This window comes from Cupressus sempervirens, chromosome 10 (genome assembly GCF_028749045.1).
Source record: "Cupressus sempervirens isolate cs-2001-9-10 chromosome 10, ASM2874904v1, whole genome shotgun sequence".
Taxonomy (NCBI): Eukaryota; Viridiplantae; Streptophyta; class Pinopsida; order Cupressales; family Cupressaceae; genus Cupressus; species Cupressus sempervirens.
In genome coordinates this window covers 344,493,022-344,514,307 of record NC_143127.1, presented here as the reverse complement: position 1 = coordinate 344,514,307, position 21,286 = coordinate 344,493,022, and the positions used below count along the sequence as shown (strand labels likewise).

The window sequence follows — 21,286 nt, the reverse complement described above, 5'->3', positions numbered from 1 at the left end:
TACAAGAGAAATTTCAAAAATGGAATAACTTGCAACAAACGAGAAGACAAGTGATAGTACTTGTCTTAAGCAACTGACTTTTTAGCATCTAAGATCACTTAATTGCGCATTAAGTACCTTAGTTGGAAATCGTACTTACCAACTTGCGAAAGGTGTGCGACATAAAAGGTGACTGTCACATCACATTACTCTCTTATCATGATTTATGGAAAGGACACAATATGTGGCGGCACATAAAGAATAGCATAGACATTTAATTGACATTTAATTATAACAAAAAAATGAAATATAATACCCCTCCCCCCAACTAAATTAGGCAATAGCTCCTACAATTGCTAGTGACAGGTAACTAAAAATAAAACACATTAAGAAAAAGTTTAATCTTGAGTATGCGTACGGACCTATGAAGTCATGTTGTCATTTGATACCATCATGCAAGTTGATGAAGGGTGAGGTGAGGTGAAAGACAAGAAAAAGTGGAGTGAGGTGGAATTATTATGGAGAAAATACTTTCACAAAGAAGTTTATTATGACGAGTGAAATGCTTTTAGAGAGGACGGCAAATGAGCAGGAAACTCATCTGCAGTTCCTACAAGAATTGTAGGATCAGTAGATGACTACAATTGCTACAGGAACTCTTCCCGAATAGGCGACTTATGGTAGAGTTTTAAAAAGTGTCCATTAACAAGAAGTTTGAAGAGAACAAGATCAACAGTAGAGAGCTACACTGCACTATTCTCAAACACAGAAATGATTTTGTACGGTCCAAGCCAATGGGTTTGGAATTTGCCTGGATTTTTGTTGATAACGGGAATCATACAGGAGGGCCCAATCTCCAACAAAAAACTTCTTGTCACGAATGAACTTATCATGCCATTTCTTCCGCTATTGTTGGATTATCCCTGTATTGTGCAGCGTAGAAATACGATATTCATCAAGGGCATTCAGCTGCAGTAACCTGTCTTCTTGAGCCTTTGAAAGATCAACATCTAGCTCTAAAGCAATTTTTAGAGTCTTGTGTTCAAATCCTATAAGCATGGAAGCAAATTTACCATAAAGTAATTCAAATGGAGTAAATCCAGTGGTGCTCTTCCATGTAGTCCTACAAGCCCAAATTGCTTCAGGAAGCCTGGTAACCCAGTCCCATTTGTGTATAGCAACTGTTTTAGTGAGGATTGCTTCGATTTCTCTATTTGTGATTTCTGCCTGACCATTAGCTTGAGGATGGTATGGGGAAGATGTACCATGATGGATCATGTACTTCTTCATGAGTTCTACAATCAAGTTTGATGTGAATTGAGCTCCTTGATCCGTGACAATTTCCCTAGTTACTCCAAATCTGGTGAATATGCATTCATATAGAAAATCGGCTACTTTGTGATCTCGTGCATGTGTCATAGCTTGTGCTTCAACCCACTTAGTTGCATAATCAGTACAATCTAAGATGTATGATTTTCCATGAGAAGAGGGCTCTATTGGACCAACAAAATCGATACCTTATTTGTCAAAAGGTGTGACTACTACCTGTGGCTATAGGGGAATTTCATCAGTTTTAGTGGGTCTTCCCATGCGTTGGCATTGATCACATCGCCTTGTATACTTTGCTGCATCTTTGTGGAGAGTAGGCCAGTAGTATCTAATTGTTAAAATCTTATAAGCTATTCTTTTTGCTACAAAATGACCTCGACATGGTTCATCATGGCATGCCCTTAGGATGTCATAAGTTTCATCTTCCCTTACACACTGGCGAGTTACTTGATCTCGTCCAGTGTAGAACATCAATCCAACTATCCATGAGAAATTGAAACTCTTTTCCACCAAGAGACGGCACTACTTGGGTGAAAAGTGTGGTGGTGTTTTTCATGTAGCAAGGTAATTTGCAATATTTGCGAACCATGGGTTATAACTTTCTATTGAAAATAGATGCTCATCAAGAAAGTTGTCATCTATGGCTATAGGATCATTAGGTACTTTAAGTCGTGATAGAAAATATGCTACTACATTGGCTCGGCCTAGTTTATCTATTATTTTTATATTAAACTCCTGCATGAGTAGCCAACGTGCTAATCTACCAGAGATGGTAAGTTTATTCATCAAGTATTTTATAGAAGAGTGGTCAATGTATACAAAAACCTCACAGCTTGTGATGTAATGCCAAAATTTATTAAGTGCATACGCAACACCAAGCAGTGCTTTTTCAGTGACAGTATAATTCATCTCAGTACCCTGCAAATTCTTACTAATATAATAAATGGCATGCTCAACAATACCTTCTTTTTCTCCGAGAACTGCCCCTAAAGCAGTGTCGGATGCATCAGTATGAATGTGGAATGGTAGCTTCCAATCAGGTCCTTTAAGAATAGGTGTTGTTGTCAAAATATCCTTCAATTGCTGGAATGTTGTTTCACAGTCTTTTGTCCACTCAAATTCAGCTTGCTTTTTAAGTAGGTTATACAAAGGAGCAGCAAGCTTACTGAAATCTTTGATAAATCTCCTGTAGTATCCAACATGTTCAAGAAAGCTTCTAACATCTGTTTGATCGGTTGGTGTTGGTAAATTAGTAATGACAACAATCTTTGTAGGATCCACTTGAATTCCAAAAGAGGAAAGGTAGTGCCCAAGAACAACTCCTTCTTTCAACATGAAATAACACTTCTCACTATTAAGAGAAAGATTGCATTCTTGACACCTTTTTAACACCTTCTCCAAGTTGGCATGAGCTTGTTCAAATGTGTCACCATAAGTGGTGAAATCATCCATTTATATCTCAACACAATCAGCAGCTATGTCAGAAAATATGCTAAGTACCGCTTGCTGAAAAGTTGCAAGTGCATTACATAATTCAAATGGTAAGACAGAGTAAGCAAATGTTCCCCATGGACAGGTGAACGTTGTCTTCTCCTGATCTTCTGGAGAGATTTAGATTTGATTATAGCCACTAAAACCATCTAGAAATGAGAAATATCTTTTTCCCGCTAAGTTACCCAGTCCTTGATCAATGAATGGCAAAGGGAAGTGATCCTTTTTAGTGGCTTTATTAAGCTCCTTGTAATCTACACATACTCTCCATTTTCCCCCCTTTTTGGAACAATAACAAAAGGTGAAAACCACTGGCTATCAAAAATAGGATAAATAAATCCAACATTAAGAAGTTTTTGTAGCTCTACTTTGACTATATCTTTCAATTTCGGGTTTATCCTCCTCTGGGGTTGTCTCACTAGCTTACATTCTGAATTGATAAATATCCTATGCGTACAAAGACCAGGATCTAAACCCTTCGTGTCAGTATAGTCCCATGCAAAGGCTTGTTGACTATCTTCCAATAGTTTAATGGTACTTGTCATCTAAGATACAGTAAGTTCATTATTGATATTCAGCTCTTTTCCTGCAGCAATCTTTCCTTTCTTAACCTTGTCCATCATTAAAATCTCTGTTATTGATGGAGATTTAATTTCATGGGGTAATAATGTATGAAGGTAATCAATTGCTACAGGATTTGGTTTAGATGGAGCTGCAAGAACTAACCTTTGTGGAAATGGAGGAGGTGCTTGTACAGATGAGGGAATTGGAACATCAACTGGTTGGCTTGCTGGAACATTTTCAGTATCAGTGACCTCAGTTATTATATGTCCTTTAGGTGCAGGCAACTTGGTTCCGGAGCTAAGATGAATATCATTGATCTGCAAAGAATAAGCCTGCTACTTATTGTTGGGATTTGGTGCTGGCTGAGCAGGAAATTGTGGTTGCTTCTGTGGGCTAGCATTGGCTGCAGGAGGCAGAGGCATCAGGGATTGCTGCTGAGGTGATTGGTTAGGCCCCCACTGAGGTGGTTGCTTCCAATTCCCTTGATACAAAGGTTGTTGATTAAGGCCCCACTAAGGATACTAGTTATTTTGTTGAGGCCATTGAGTATTATGTTGGGGATACTGAAGTGGTTTATGGTAGGCTTGATTATACTGAGATTGCTAGTTGGGCCAATTATTGTTCCAATTATGTCCTTGAGGGATAGAATTTGGGAGAATATTGCCTTGCCACTGATTACTATTATAACCAAAATTATTCAGAGGGTCTTGAGGCATACCTTGTCTCTGAGCCCATGGCCATCTTTGAGCAACATAAATCACTTCTCTTGTATCCTCATCAATTGCTTTGAACTCAGCGGGCATTGGTTCTACATTCACTGCTGCAATGGTCTTGTATGTGTAATTATTCTTCCTTTATCTGCAACGAGAGCAAAATTCAGTCAACATAGCATTAGCTTCATCCTTTTTCCTTCGGGCTTGCATGGTATCCAATTGAGTAGTGACATCATTAATGATATCTTGCTTGAAGTTGGACAGCAAATTAGATAGCTCCATTTTTTATACTCCAGACCGACCATCGGTCTTATGTGGTAGGCTCCTTAGTCCTCTACCTTTCTTCACAGTAGCCCTTGAATAGGGCTGACATATCTCTTTGATGTCATTCCAAGTTTTTTGTGTAACATCTCCTCCAGCCATTACGTCTAGGGCTTCCATACTTTCTTCTTGCACCCCTCTCAGAAAAAGATGCTTTTTAGATTCTTCATTTAGGTTATGTTGTGTATTTCGTTGCACATTAAACAAGAATCTGGAAACATAGTCTTCTAAGGTTTCACCCTCCTGTGATATTTTAAAAATGTCATCCCCCTTCATATCTTGACCTCTGCAATATTCTTTATATTTTTGAAGAAACAAATTACTCATTTCAGTCCAATTTGGTACCGCATTTGTACCCAACCCCATGAACCATCAAAGAGCAGCCTCCTTCAGAGTAGAGGGAAACAATTTCAACTTATGGGCATCAGTTGTGTAGTCATAGCTCCTACAGAGAATGTCAAATTCGAAGAGAAAGGTTTTAGGGTCTTCTATAATAAGGCCATAGAATTTTGGAAGTGCAGCAGCAGGTATGTTCTTCAAATTTTGGTTCCCTTGCTGAGGTGGGATAGGAAAAGGAACTGTAGGCATAGCCATTCTTGGAGGAAGAGGTGGTGTTTGATAGAAAACAATGGCTAGTGGATTATCTTGATATTCAGGCTCATCAAAAAGTTCATTCAGATGGAGTGATTCTTCTGATTCAGCGTCAATGCCAGCAAATAGATTTTCAAAGGGTTTGTCTTTGTCATTCTCTCCTTGGGGTTCATCTAGTTCAGGTTGAACATCATTGAATGGTTCTTCCTGATTATCACGAGGAAAGAATCTCCCTAAGTGGTCTCTTCTTCTATGCATAACATGCTTCTTTACTACTAAACTTTATTCTGCAAGGAATAGAAATACAACTAAAAAGACTAGTTTGAATTAACACCATCCCTGGCAACAGCACCAAAAATGCTTGGCCAAAGAAAGGCATCAAAATCCTACAGCAATGGACTGCTTAACCCAAGATTGGACATCTCAAGTGGTTCTTATCCAACTCATTTGGACTCATTTAATTTATCAACCAAAGATGTAAACTTAAAATGGTGTTCGCAAAATATATGCTTCAAACTTATCTCAACTTAACTACTCTAAGGAAATTCAAGTGCTTAAACTATAAGAAATTTATGCTAAAGTTGAAAACCAAATCTATTTCAATAAAGCATGAAAATACAGCTAAGAATTACTTCAACTGCCTATGCTGCAGGAACAGTCCACTAATTATGTTATTAGTGGCTGCAGGAATAGCAGAGTTTGGTAGGTGGACACGGGACAACCAAAAATCATTAAATATTCCAACACATATTTCTGACTCATCCAAATATGATTGCTGCTTTGATTTCTCAATAAGAGAAATTAAAATCTTCCTTTTGTTTACAATCGAACCAATTTCTGGTTACTCCTTTTACAGACAGGTTGGAAAATATTAATTTTCCCGCTTCCTGGAACAAGCCTAGACTCTTGATCTTACATCTGACCTTCGATTAATATACACATCAAGGGGTACCTTCATTGACAACTTTGATGCAGTCGCTATTTCATACATGGATGATGTAGACTGTCATAAAGAGATTGAGATCATTGTCTTACATCTTCATCTCTACCTTTATTTGATCGAAGTTTTCGTGTCTTGGAATTAATTCAATATTATTATTTATCATTTTTGAAGGTAGAAAAACTTGTTTCAATACCATGTTTAATTTTTTCTATCGTTGCAAATGTACTAAGCGCTGTTATAATATTTGATATGTATTTTCCAAATGACAACGACCTATTAAGAAATATTCAATATTTCACTTTTCTCATCATCAAAAACAAAACCCAACAAGTTACCTTGAACAATAAATTTAACAACGTGTAGAACATCAACCATTTCCTAATTAAATCTTCATTCTAATCCTAACCAAAACAATATGTAACACAACAATAATGTCGGCTCTATGAAGAATAACTATCAAACTGATCGAATCATCAATCAACTACAAGTATCGTTGATCGATCCAAAATGTAACTCCGCTATTGCTCTACATGCTTCACTAACAACCCAATGCTCAGATCTTCATAACTCGATCAAAATTTGACATAAATAAATGGTGCAATATAGTCTGTAGAAACATTCCATATCCGCACAATACAAAATACTTCAGTACCTTCCTATATGTCCTCCTTGTTCTTTCATACTTAACCAATTTTCCATGATGGCCTTCAATACATTAAAGAACTGTTAAATTGCCAAGACAATAAAGTGTAGATTTCATCAATGACAACATACAGATCATCCATTGCAATGTCTCTTAGCAACACCGGCATCGATGAGGGGATAAGAAGTCTCCTGGTGGAAGAATCTATGAAATAAGTGGTTCAAATAGATGCATCGCCTAGTATATATGCACAAGAGCGGCTTTCAAGGACCACCAGCTTGTCTCCTTTATGGTAACGGAAAGGAACACTCTTCTTATCTAACTTTTTAGTGATTATTGTCTAGAGCCATTTGACACTCTAGGTGGAGAGATTGGAGGTGTATTTTCATTCTTCTTCTCTAGTATATTTTATATTTTGAAGAAGCTCGGTAAGGTTTCCAACTAAGGATTTCTTTCTATCGATGACTTGGTATATCAGCGCTTCTCATATCATTTATCAAGTATGGTTGGAAAGGAATTATAGAAATTTTCAAGACAATTCTTGGTTTAGCATCTTTCAAAAAGGATTATGGGAATGATTCAAGAGACTATTATCGTCGAATGTAAGGTATATATCCCCTCGAAAACTGGTGCTGTTGAGGTAATGCAAGGCATAGGCTTATTTCCGAAAGGGTTGACATCTCCTCTCCCAAGAGGAAGACAACTCTCTGAAGAGAAAACTTGATGGACTTCACCTGTTGGTGGTGTACTTAAAATTAATATAGATGGCTCCTCCTAGGGAAATCTTGAGGCTTGAGCCGGTTGGGTTACTATCCTTCCTTTCAATCCATTAGAGTTAGTAGACTAATAATCTCATGGGAGATATTATCCTTTATTGTTATTTTGTATAGAGCTTGTGCTCTAGGACAATATAAGCTTATTCGGTTATTGTGAATTAGACACAATTTTTGATAAACTTGTTGACCAAGTAGAATCCTAACAGAGTGTATTGAAAGATGTCTTAAGTTGCTTTTCAAATTCTTAAGTTAAAGAAACTCACAAGAATGTCTCTTTTTTCCATCTCTTGAAAGAGTGGAATATTGTAGCTGATTATTTTTGGCTAAATGGTATTATGAGTGTATGAATGGTTGTAATGTCCATTTGTGGGAGCATCATTCAATGGGTTGCTCCCAAGCATTAGTTAACTTGATTCTTAAAAGCTTTTCGTAAGTACTTGGTTCTTCTAGCTAAGTTTCTTGTTGTTTAGGATTCCTACTTGATGTAGTTGGCCAAGTTGTTCTACTGATTTACCTTGATTAAATAAAAATGTACACCTTTTAAAAAAATTTTAAAATTCCTAATTTAAATTCATTTATCAATTTTATAAATATATTTTACAAAATATGTATAAAAAAAATTTACTCCTTAATAAACACAATAAACAAAGAAAAAACGAAAATAACTTAAACCTTCATCTTACCTGTTTTTCAAGCTCATATATCTCTCTAGAAATATATTCATCCTAAACCAAAAGAATAAAAATTACATCAATTTTAACTCATTTTATAAATTAACAATTACACATATATATTAAATATTCAAATATACAAGTATATTAAACATACATAATACCTTTTTAGAACAAACTTGACGCAATCCAATTTCCAACTTGTTTTCTAATTGTTGCAACTCTATCATGGTTAGCCCTTCAAGATCCTGTCCATGGAGACGTCTACTAACAATAACTAGATCTTTATAAAAACTAATACATAAACACATATTCAATCTATCAAACAACTAGAATTTTCACTTTACCTCAACTTACGGTTAAGATCTTCAATCTGTTGTCTGATCCTTATCACTTCTTCATTCTTAGACTTGATTTCCTTAGAAAAACATTTTTTACACATCGTTAATGCCTTAGAAACATGAAAATCAAATGTTAAAATATCGACATTAAATATACAATTATAAATTATCCAAATAAAAATTAGACTGAAGTTGACTACTCATTGCAATAGAAAAAAAAAAAAAAAAAATCATCTATTTAGTAGAAAAATCAAGTTAAAAACAAAGTTAACCAAGATTTGATCAAACTGAACTTTGATGGTTCTCTCAAAGTTGACCTTTAACAATTAATTATCTTTTAAAACTTCCATGTTACAATGAATACTAATGGTATTCCTTTGGAGCAGTATCCTAAGCATTGGAGAAATTGTTAGCATGATTGACACATTGCATTCTTGACTATGTTTGTCATTGATGTCAACATAGTATTATTTCCGTGAAAACTGGCAAAGTAGCAGATAGAGAATGAGGTCGAATGAATTTTGTGTTGAGGAACAGGTTAAGTGTAATTGAGGATATGTTCTACATTGTGTCCTAATGAAGTGGACAAGTGCACATGTAGAGAGTTAAAGACATGTGAGAGTTATTCAAGAATTACAGAGGATAGTGTGTAGACATGGTAATTGAGAAGTGGTTTGTGTTGTTTGGATTGTATTTCTTAACAGGGATAGAATCGTGATGAACGAAGTTAGACAGTGACACTAGAAAACCTTATGTTGACGTTAGTGTGAGCGCTAGGTCAGAGGTCACACGTGTGAGAAGTTGTGTCTATTATGAGCCAACAGTGTTTTGTAATTGTAAAAATAAGTAATGAATTGTAATATATTAGTGAGGTCTTATTATAATTAATTTGGAAAGCCTCAAGGCTAACTCAAGGAATTATTTTGATGATGTGGTATAAAGGAAAGTTATTTTCTTTTTGTTGAAGTGCGTATGGATGAAGTGCAAATTTAATTGTATGTGAGCAAGTGATATGCGAAGTTGGTAAATGCGTGTAAGAGATCCAAAGGATTATTGGATGTGAGGTTGGTCATCTAGTATTGAGATTAAAAGAGGTTTGGTCTGACCAAGAGGACAGAGAAAGAGTTTGAATTATTTCACTCAATTATTTTGCAAGGAATAATTTACAAAGATCAGTTGGATAGTGTGTTCATTGGTCTTTCCCTAAAGTTGTATGGACAGTGGGTCCTTTTGCCTTCTACAACTCCTAAAAGGGTTGGAATCTCCTAATAGGGCTTCAAAGTCTCCTAACAAGGACTGATATGTACTAAATGTATTTCAATAGGCTCCTAACAAAGTCCAATATCCTCTTACAAGGAAACTTTCTATCAGTACATCACTTTGTGGGTACTAAGGTTAATGGTTTAAGGAAAAATGACATTATTATCAGTGATGTAATATGGTTGAGGATCCAGGTTGTAGTAACTTCATCAAGTTTTTTTTGGAACCTAATTCTGCTCCTCATACCCCAAAATAATTTTGAGAAATTTGATAGGGGCTTCCTTGTGAGGGTAGAAGGTTCTCTGGAGGTGGTAGTTTGGGACAGCTCTACCACAAGAAGAATCTATGCGCAAATGGTATTGTTGCATTTGAAACCTTGCAACCCTCAAACAAATATAATAAAACAAAGACAAGATGCAGTGCAGGGAATTTAAAAGAAAAAGAAGGTGTTGGTTAAATGTGGCTATCCACATGTTTGACTACATGGCCACATGAAATCCACAATGATAAAAGAAGACACAAGGAAAACATTTGTGGACATGGTGTACATGCCAAAGCCCTATGCCTCTAAATAATCAAAATTGAATATCATCCAACTTTTATCAGGTTTGGAAATTGAGAAAACATTAAACCTTTTTTTGTTGAGAAAAGAGATGTCTCACATTTGTTTGGGATATCACTGATTTTATAGAATTAATGAATGCCACCATTCGCTACTTGATTTACAACATGATTGCATTCTCTATATTGATGCCCAAGTGAATTATCTTAGTAACATGTCCAAGTAAAATTTATGTATAAGTGGAAGCATTCTCCAAGCTTTGATATAGCATGCATAGTGCTTCTAGAATATTCTGTAGTCTCCAACCATTGATGGAGTTATTGCCAAACCTTGAATAACTATTATACAAGTCGGGTAGTATTGGGATGGGTGACCTCCTAGGAAGTCTCGGTGCTTTACCTTTGTGAGCATCACCTGTTGGAAATACAATAGGGAAAGTAAACTCTAGGTGGGGGGATGAGTAAATCCTTCAAAACTTTATCCACTAAAACATTCACCACACATCCATCTCACAAATTTTCATATAAACTGAAATACCAAACTAAGCATATTCATCCATGGCATGAAAACAAGTAAACATTGATCACATATGACACAAGTTATCTGATTACTCAGAAACCCTCCAATGAAAAGGTAAAACTGGGGTAGGGATGACACCCACAAATCTTCACTACTACAGTTTTAAGTGTATTCAATGAAGGTTACAATGTTTGATCATAAACTATGATCTACACTGTGAAAGTCTTTCGTGTCAAAGGCTTACAAAGATTGTTAGATCTTACCCTGTTAAAGGATTTCAACACCCTATTAGAAGTGTTCCTGGTTAAAGGACTTCAACTTACAATGAAGTAAGCACTCGGTTAAGAGATTTACACAAAAGTCTGCTAGAACTTGAAACCTGTTAAAGTTACTCTGTTAAGAGATTTTACTAATTCACCTGTTAGAATATCTCAGCCTTGATCCTTTGGTTAGCACTACTTTGTTAGATAACAGATCACCTCTTTCCTGATGTGTACTTGATCCTCTTTCATTAGATACACCACTTATGTCCTCTCTGCTTTCCTCTATTCTCTCTAACTGATTTTGCAATGCATATCTTGTTGAGATAATGGGTGTTGCACACATTGCATAATATTGTTATATTTTATTATTTTATTTTATTATGTAATGTTGTGCCTAGATGGACGTGCAACATGTAAAGATTTCCATGGAATATTCTTGATGAGTTGTATTGTAACCTTGTGATAATATTTCATGTAATTATTTAATATTGGGGAAAAGAATTAAATGCCCAATATTAAATGTGGGGTCAATGGGTTAGGTAGCACATGGTTTATGTAATACCACTTGGTGGTTTTGTGGGACTTGCTACTATATAAGCAACCACAAGGGTAGTTGTTGTAGAGTAAGAGTTAAAAAGGCAAGAGTCGAGTGGGACAAGGCTTGACAGGTTAGCAAACGGAGCATTTGTGAAGGTTGGAAGCATGGCATGGATGTGTGGATTCATATTTGTTCACATAATTTGCTCGGTTGTGGCTATGGCCATGAAGGCTTCCATGGTTGTATTGCAATGATATTTTTTGCTGAATAATACATGGTGATGGAAGCTTTTGGAGGCTGGGTTTTTTCCCTCAATGAGGGTTTCCCAAGGTATATCTTGTGTCACAATTTTGTGAGTATGTTGTCTATTCTCTTGCATATGGATTTTAATTCCGTGTTTATTTCAGATCTATTATGGGTTATGTGGAAACAGTTATATTATTTCTTGCCAAGTTTCCTTACAAGTGGTATCAGAGCTATGGTTTTATTATTATAACCCTAGATTGAATCCATGGGAATGCATGAGAGGATAAAAGAAAAGGGCAAGATATATGAATGATTTATTGCAGATCTAAGGGTTTTGAGTTTGCTGTTATGATGGAATATTAAAATATTTGGGCATGTGAAATTGTTGGACAAAAGGAATTTTTGAATGTTTCATTTAAATGAGAGTTTTGGGAGGTAGCATGCAGAAATGACCTCCTGGATAAAAATAGACCTCACCATTGGATTCGGGTTGACGTTTCCATAAGTTTTGATATATAATATGCCCTAGTTTGGCCATGTTCAAAGGAAATGAAAGAGTTTTTTGATTTCAGCCCATGATGGCCATCAAATTTAATCCTGTCGGAGTTTTCATCACCAAAAAAAAAAAAAAAAATGAAAAATCGCAGTGAGAATAGTAAAAAGATTGTCTTAGTAAAACAGCCATAACTTTCTCTCAAAATATCAGATTTCAAAGTTCTTATAGCCGTTGGAAAGCTAATTCAGAGCACTACAACTTGGTATAGGTTTGGTTCTATGATTTTGATATTTTGTCAAATTTTACGAGCCCTAAAGGCAGATGTTATTTATTTTGAACACGGATTAGGGCATAACTTGAGCATGTCGAGTTGGATTTTGGACTTCGAGTAGTCAATGCAAAGCTCTTGGAGAGCTCTAAACATTGGTTCAAATTTGGTGCAAGTTTGGTATGATTTATTTGGTGATATATTGATCTGAACAGTTTATAGATATATTTTGACTACGGTAACATTGTGAGTTTATGGAATTAGAGATTTAAGATTTGATGTCATTGTATACTCAGTTCATATTTCGGATTGGTCTCATGATGATATGGTTATCAATGTTTGGTTTGGATATATATGATGACTTGTTGGATCTACAAATTGTGCAGTGTTGTAAGCAGTCTATACTTACAGGTTGTATTTATAACTTGATTATGGGTTGTTTTTGCCCATTGATCTTTCATTATTGATGCATATTCAGATTGGTAGCTTGGATTTGGGTTGTCTATGCCCTAAGTCACATGATTTGCTAATTGCTTTTCATGTAGAAGGGATGAGATGTTGTTACCAAGTATAGTCATGGTGAAAAATTATGGTTGACTATTTTATGCTGACAGGTTGGACACATTAAATGTTAGTTGCTCGGTTCATGGATGTGATCATGGTGCAATGGATTTTGGCATGACATGATTAGATATACAAGTACATCCTTGATGTTCATTAGCTTGGATTTCTGATTCAGTTATGGTGGTATATCTTCTTGGTTGAGGATCATGGTTATTTGGTTTCTTTTGAGGAGCTCATGATGTGCACTTTGAGTTCTTTGATGGTTTGATGTCTTGGTTGATTTTCATAATTAGAGGATGGATTTTTTTTTTTCATCATGATGTCATGGATAGCTTGGATATACGGTTTAGTGGGAGCTTGTGACAGTGATGGGGTGACAGTGCAAGATTAGTTCTTGGTTTGGTTTGGATCTTCATATAGAAGATGGATTTTATGATGCCATGGGAGACTTGGTACCACGGTTGAGTGGGAGTTGTTGGCATTGATATATTTATTGAGTGTTTGCAGATGTTGGAGGTTTGTCTTAGATCCTGTTGCTGTAGAAGCATCTTTGACATTTGCATGGTGCACTTGTTATCTTCATGGTGTGTGAAGATGGTTAGATCTTGAGGACTCATGGAGTTCTTGGTTCTCTTCATGGTGTGTGGAGATGGTTCTTCCTGATATGTGGAGATGGTTGCATCTTGAGGACTCACAGGGTTCTTGGCAAAGGTGTGGTTTATGCTTTTATTTGGCATGTTATCCTTGGTATAAGGATGGTTTCATTATTATGTCATGGTATACTCTTGATACGCGTTTAGATTTGTGACATGTTATAGTATGTTCATGTGGAGCATGTTATCTCTTTGGTTGAGATGGTTAGATCATATTGTCATGTTTATGTTCCTGAGGCCATGGTTGGAACTTTGACATTGATCTTGATTTAGTTTCTTGGTATTAAGTACAATGATCATAAGCTGGATACTTCATGATATTGCTATGTTGCATTTGGAGTTGGCATGGATTGATTGGTTACAAGTGCTCATGGATACTTAGAGACAGTGGTGATGTTGATTTCTCTTGGATTAGAGAAGTATTTGTTGGGACGCTTGATGGTTTCAGCAAGAAGTCCGAGGGGCAATCACCTAATATGGACTTAAGAGGAAATTGTTCTTAGATGAGTCTTGGTTGGAGACTTGGGTATCTTGATGAGCATTCTCATTCTCCACTCTTGCTCTACTCGGCAGTTTGCTACTTGAGAGGTATAGCCCATTGTTTCTCTCAGTTGCATTATATTTATGCTTGTCTTTCATGGATATAGATCTTGAGCTATGGTACATGAGTTAGTTCTAGAGGGTTCATTTGAGAGATGGTTTAGCATTGGTTATCTCCATTTGCATATGTTATTATGCTGGTTGAGTTTGGGAGATGGTTTTATATTGGGCATATTCCTTGGTTTAGGAATGGTTTATTGAGTTTGATCTTCTTGTGAGAGGCTTACATCCATGATTAGTTATATGGTATGGTTTGGCTGTTGTTGTGGCTTCTTGTTGGGGTTTTATAGAGGAAATCATACTTGCATAATTAACATCTAGAAGTGTGTGTATTGTTGAGATAATGGGTGTTGCACACATTGCATAATATTGTTATATTTTATTATTTTATTTTATTATGTAATGTTGTGCCTAGATGGACGTGCAACATGTAAAAATTTTCATGAAATATTCTTGATGAGTTGTATTGTGACATTGTGCTAATATTTCATGTAATTATTTAATATTGAAAAAAAGAATTAAATGCCCAATATTAAATGTGGAGTCGGTTAGGTAGCACATGGTTTATGTAATACCACTTGGTGGTTTTGTGGGACTTGCTATATAAGCAGCCACAAGGGTAGTTGTTGTAGAGTAAGAGTTAGAAAGGCAAGAGTAGAGTGGGACAAGGCTTCACAGGTTAGCCAAGGAAGGATTTGTGAAGGTTGGAAGCATGGCATGAGATGTGTGGATTCATGCTTGTTCACATAGTTTGCTCGGTTATGACTATGGCCATGAAGGCTTCCATGGTTGTATTGCAATGGCATTTTTTGCTGAATAATACATGGTGATGGATGTTTTTGGAGGCTGGATTTTTTCTCTCAATGAGGGTTTCCCAGGGTATATCTTGTGTCACAATTTTGTGGGTATGTTGTCTATTCCCTTGCATGTGGATTTTAATTCCATATTTATTTCAGATCTATTATGGGTTATGTGGAAACGGTTATATTCTTTCTTGTCAAGTTTCCTTACATATCTCAATTCGCAACTCCTTAGCCACCATGAATGCTCTATCTGCGCATGCAAACTTCTCTCTTTGCTCCTTAGCATCTTTAGGGTTTGCCTCCCTTAAGAAGCCCTAGGTAACTTAGGGTTAGGTAAGAGAATGATTGTGATCCAACCATATTTCTGCTAAGAACATCCCTCAATCTGATTGGTTGCATGTATTGCATAGGGATTCTCAATATAGATTCGTTCTTATTATCTAGAATTGCAAAACAATCCTTAATTCTACCCAAAAATAGTTTACATAGAAGTTTGTGTCATTACAAACAACTATGTCCAAAATTGTTTACTCAGCACTTGAAGCCTCTGATGCTCGGCATCCAATGTATCTTCAATATTGTAACTCGTCTCTTGAATGACTTGGCATCCACTGTTCATTCAACATCTAAATCACTCGACATAAACTAACTTGCTCGTAACTACAGTGACTCGGCACTAACTGTCTGCTCGGCATATACTGGTGCTCCGCACATACTAAATAATCTGCTTGGCTTGCATTATCTAACAACTTATGCTTGGCATACACTACTTACTCAGCATGCACTTTAAGAATATGACTAATTGTGTAGTCACTCATATGTCAAAACCAATCTTAGATTAACAATCTCCCCCTTTGACGTGAGTGGCAAAAACACTTTTTATGCATGTATATACTTAACTTAAGCATAACTTAGATAATCTATGATCTTTACTCTAGTCACATACAAAATTTAAAAACTTCAAAATTAAAACTGATGACTTATCAGTCATACCTCAAAACTTCATAACTCCCCCTGAGCTAATTGTTTTGTGTTGTATCTGAATCTGATACTCCTGTTGACTAAATTTGCTTCAACTATTGGTTTACTTTGTTTCTGCATATACTCCACATTGGATATGTTCATCAATTCCCCCTTTTCTCAATTCCCTCTTTTTTCACACTTATTTCATGGGTGATACATGAATAGTCTATTTGTCTAAAAATGTTTGATGGACCTCTAGTAAAATCGTTATGCTACATCCCAATTTTTGCACACCACCTCTAGAGATTGAATTTGTACATCTAGCTCGGCAGCAAGATCCACTAATCCTTCATGAGTAGAAAGATAAGCATATTTCTTCATCATTGTTTCTACAAAGGCTAGTTCCTTGTGGAACACCTCCATGTGTGGGGTCAACGTGGCTTGAATATTAATCAAGGTAGCCCTGGTATTTGCATCTTGTGCATGTAGTGCATCTAGCTGACCTTGAGTAGATAATAACCTCTAAAAATGAGTCTAACTATGACCAGGAGACAACTTAAGAATATTACATGTTGTCTTTAAGTCTCCCTACAGCCGATCAATTGCCCTTTGTGCTTCTTGTGTGAAAAAGTTCACATCACAAAGCTTTGTGTGTAGAGAAAATATGTTCTCTAACATATTTTTCACATCTTCCATCTTGGTTGCTAAGTCAACCTGTCTAAGTGCAATGGCACTAGAAATCTTTTCATCAACCTTTGTTAAAAATCTCTTCTCTACCATTCCAAAAGTTTGGTGTTTGTGTCTAGGTCTGCATCACTGATCTTGTCCACCATATTCACCAGTTTCTCAAGAGTAGATTTCTCTGGATTAGGCTCTAGGAGGCTGAATGCATCAAGAAATATGTCTTTGATGTCATAAAGCACTTGTCTTTGCTTGTGCTCCCTCCTAAGTAGCTCTTGATTTTTCTTCCTTGTGAGAACTTCTTGCAATATGCTCATTTGTTCTATGGTGATTGTTGCTAAATCAAACTTTAAAAGTTCAATCACCTCATCTAAGTTGACATCTCCATAAGATGTACCTTCTCCATCCTTACATGTATCAGGACTAGGGCTTGATGACTGCAATGTTGTAGCATCTATACTTGGCCTTTGAAAAGTTTGACTAGGAATAGTTGATGCAGAGCTTGGTAGGGTAAACAATGTCTGGATGGCAATTTGTTCCTCCAGTTTCTTAGTCAAAACTGTCTCTTCAGTCCTATCTTTCTCCTTCTCCGTGGTTTCTTCACCTTGAATCTGTGATTAGGTGTAAGACTGCCTTCCTAGCCTATTTAGACTTGTGTCCCAATCTTCTCAACTATAAAAAGTGCTTGTACTGAAGCATTTGACACCAATGGCCTGACATTTGATGTCACTAGGTCCTTCCTTTGGTATACCACAATGGGCATTGGAACACGAGTGTCAGAGGTGACACTCAGTTGTGCTTCTAGACCTCGTCTCTATAAGTGCAAGGGGCACACTAGATGTAATAGTGTTCAATTTATCCCCTACTGATGCTTTGTTAATTTCATCTATACTAATTAATATAGGATTAGTGCAAAGTTTAGCAACTAAATTTGAATCCTATAGAATCCTCTTCAAATCATCCTCTCTCAAAGGATTGATGTTTTGCATAGTGTTATCAGAAACATGCTTGATCTTTATTATTTCTTGTTGACTAACTTCTTCCAAATGAGGGGGAATAGCACTCAGCATATGTACCTTAGGTTCATTGTGATCTTGTTGTTGCTCTTCTTATGTCATTGCCTCTTCCTCTATTTCTCATTCATGACCACTTGAAATTGACTGTTGTCATCTAACTTGGTCCTCTCCTCATCTGATTCCTCTCTGGCAATATACTTTCTCCTCTTTGGTTATTCTTGTTGACTCTGCTCTGCAGTAGCAGTTGATCTTTTGCCTTTGGGTTTGTCAGCTTTGCAAAAGCCCTTGTGCTAGCCCTAGTGATAGGTACTATTGGCTTTTGTTGTGTTGGCTTCACAACCTTCTTTGGTTTCTTTGTTGCTGGCTCCTTGGCTTTTCTCTTCTTCTTCTCTGCAAGATTAGGTGCTTCATTGGCTTCTTCTCCCTCAACACCTTCATCATGTTCTACTTCCTCTTCTTCTTGGTCCTATCCTTGACCTTGTGTTAGTGCAAGAGGGCTTGAGCAGGTTGCTCATCTTCTTCATCCTCATCATCATCTTCTTCTTCTTCCTCTTCTCCCCCTCCACCAAACCTTTCTTTAAGCTTCTTCACAATTTTGTTCTTCTTTCTCACCATAGAAGCTGTCTTCAAATCTATTATGATTCTAGATTTGGCTTACTCATAGTTCCAAATGAGGTTGCATCCTTGTCTACTTCTTCTGCAAGTAAAGTTGTGATGGTTGTTAATGCCTCATCCACATTGATTTCATAGGGCAATGGCCTAATCCATCTAACCCTAGGAATAGTTGCTTGAACATATGTAAAATCAGCATCTACTAGAAAACAAACATCATCATAATATTTCTCTACTAGTGACAGTGGTATCCTCAATCTTTGTTCCATAGACTTCCTAAAGTCTTCAAAGTAACTTGTCATGACTGACTCAAAATTGTCTCCAAGTTGCTCTATGAACTCTCCAATTTGAACTGCAACTGACCTTTTGGTCTTCCAAGCAACTTTACCAAATGAAGGAAATGTGTTTTGCACATAGAAAACTATACAAACCAGTAATGAACCGAATTTGCATTGTGCACTCTTAGTCTTTCTTGTTGCTCCCAAGTTATCTGATAACTGCTGGAGTTGTAAACTCAGCAATGTCATAATAGTGATCCTTCTTGACTATCTTGTAGCCCAAATCCACAACTATACAAGATACATTGTTCAATTTACTAGATTGAAAGAAGTTGTGAGCAATAATTCTCAGCTGCAAATGCAATTAGGGAATCTAAAATTGTGTCAATTATCATCCCTCTTTTGTTCCATACAGCCCCTGTATTTTTCTGAATTACTTCCTTTGCATGGTCTTGGGCCTATCTAAGGTAGGGTAAGTTGTTACACGTTGAATAGTCCTTTTAGTGATCTTGGTAGGGCCATTTTCCAACCATACTGAGTGATCATGTATTCTGCTCTACACTATCTTACTCCATTCAGTCTTGAATACGTTTGGAAAATCTAGAGCACGAGTTAACCCTTTTCTCTCAACAATCTTGTTTTCCTCCTTCGGCACTCCATCAACACATAGTTTTCCATATAAATCTCTGATTTCATGTCTCCAATACTTCCAACCTTAAAAGTGTAACAAGTCTTACATCTTGTATCATCAAAACATGTGGTGGTATCATCGATAACATGGATCTCCCTTGTATGCAATCTTGGGAATAGCTCAAAAGGGTGGTTGTTTAATCTCATTGCTTATCAAATAAACATTTTAAACTTTTTTTCCTTCCTTCCTAATAGAAGTAGAAGAACTAGATGCCATATCAAATAACTAGAGTTTGCAATAATTCAAACAGCATAACTCGGTAAACGATAAATATCTTATGAATCTAATGATTGGTGATGAGTAGCAGCTAAATCTAGTATAAAAATGCTTGAATCCTTCTCTCCAATTTGCCTTATGCTCTTCGTGCTCTCTTCAATCTCGAATGAATGCAAATGAGTCAAAAATCAACCATGAAGCCCTTCAAAACTCAACAATAGATGCTCAATGCTTACACAGCTGTAAGGTCAGCTACCATAGCAATTTCAACTCACTCGGTTTACACCTGATTTCTTTTATGCTCGACAACCACAACGAGCTCAGCCAATACTATCACTTTAATAGCTTGGCACCAACTAAGATTTTTCATGCTCGGCAACAACATGAAAACTAACATAACTCATAGATTTCTTTCAGGTTCTAACCAATACATTGCATCTTAATTCATGCATATATAATCATTTTAGAACTTAGATTCGAATAATTGACGTAAAATATATCAATGCAATATGAGTCCCACATACCTTTTGATTGCCTAGTTGGGGGTGATGTGATCACCTGATCTATTAGATGAAGTGACCTCATCAAAACTTGATGTGTTGCAAATTTCTTTTTTCTTCCATGTCTTGTTCATCTGCACTTTGACATTCTCAACATCAATCTTCCCTTTGCCTTTCTTGAATTCACTGCTAGGTGTTTTTTACCTTGTTGGACAATTCCTGCTAATGTGACCAGTCTTCAAATAGCTAAAATATGTAGTTTGACTCAACCATCTACTGTAGTCACTCTGAAATGTGTTCTAATGCAATTCTCAGCAACATGTCCATATTCTTGACAATAGTGACAACTACACCTTGTATTGTAATCCCAATTGTAGGGTTTTCCGTTGTGTTGTCCCTTTGTCAACTTGTTTGATGTCCACTTTGTATTAGATCTACATTCATATGCTTTATGTCCATACTTCTAACAATTATGGCAATGTCCTTCAAAGCTTTGTGTGCTTGTAGTCTTAGTCCTCCATTCATGTGCTTGATGTTCGTGCTTGTTGCACTTATGACAGTAACCCATGAATTTTTGTTTAGGGTTCTGATTTGCATTGTTATTTCTACAAATATTAGTTGTATGACGTATCTTTCTACAACTATGACAAGTGGGTTTGTAGTTCTTACCCTTGTTGCTTCTTTGTTCACCACTTTTAGATGATTCGCCTTCCTCAGTACTGTGTAACCCAATCTAGTAGTATCACTGTTAGATCTAGGAGATCTCATCAATTTCTCAAAGTACTTGATAGCTTCATTACGTCTGTTGAAACTTTCAGCAAATTCTTTTTCTCCTTTTAGATCATTTCTTAGTTGTTCATTCTGTAACTTCAGGGTTGTGATCTCAATGTCATTTACTTCACGATTGGCAATCAACACTTGATTCATTGTTTCCAACTGCATGCTAGCAATCCTATGTACCTCTGATGTCTTCTCTTCCAGTCTGTTTGTCAGTGTCCTTTTGTCATCTTCAACCATGACTTTGTCTTCCTCATCTTTCTTTTTCTACTCAGTCACCTCACATAACAATATTGATTGGACTTATTGTTCTATCTTAAGATTTATGACCTCTTCAGCTAGGGAACCATTTCTTTCCATCAGATCTGCAACTGCTACATCAAACTCACTTGTATTTCCATCTACAAACAATTCAGTA

At 36.4% G+C, this 21,286-nt stretch overlaps 1 protein-coding gene across 2 annotated transcripts in view; it reads right to left on the bottom strand.

Moving 5' to 3' along the window:
* The window catches only part of LOC149533995 (MADS-box transcription factor 23-like), a 156,714-nt gene that overhangs the window by 55,582 nt on the left and 79,846 nt on the right, over nucleotides 1-21,286 (bottom strand). For both annotated transcript variants that reach the window (XM_089805451.1, XM_089805452.1), the window contains exons 3-5: nucleotides 8,369-8,439; nucleotides 8,186-8,285; nucleotides 8,034-8,075 (exon numbers count right to left, since the gene is read on the bottom strand). In XM_089805451.1, coding sequence (XP_089661577.1) covers nucleotides 8,034-8,075; nucleotides 8,186-8,285; nucleotides 8,369-8,439 — 213 coding nt within the window. The remainder of the gene's footprint in view (nucleotides 1-8,033; nucleotides 8,076-8,185; nucleotides 8,286-8,368; nucleotides 8,440-21,286) is intronic.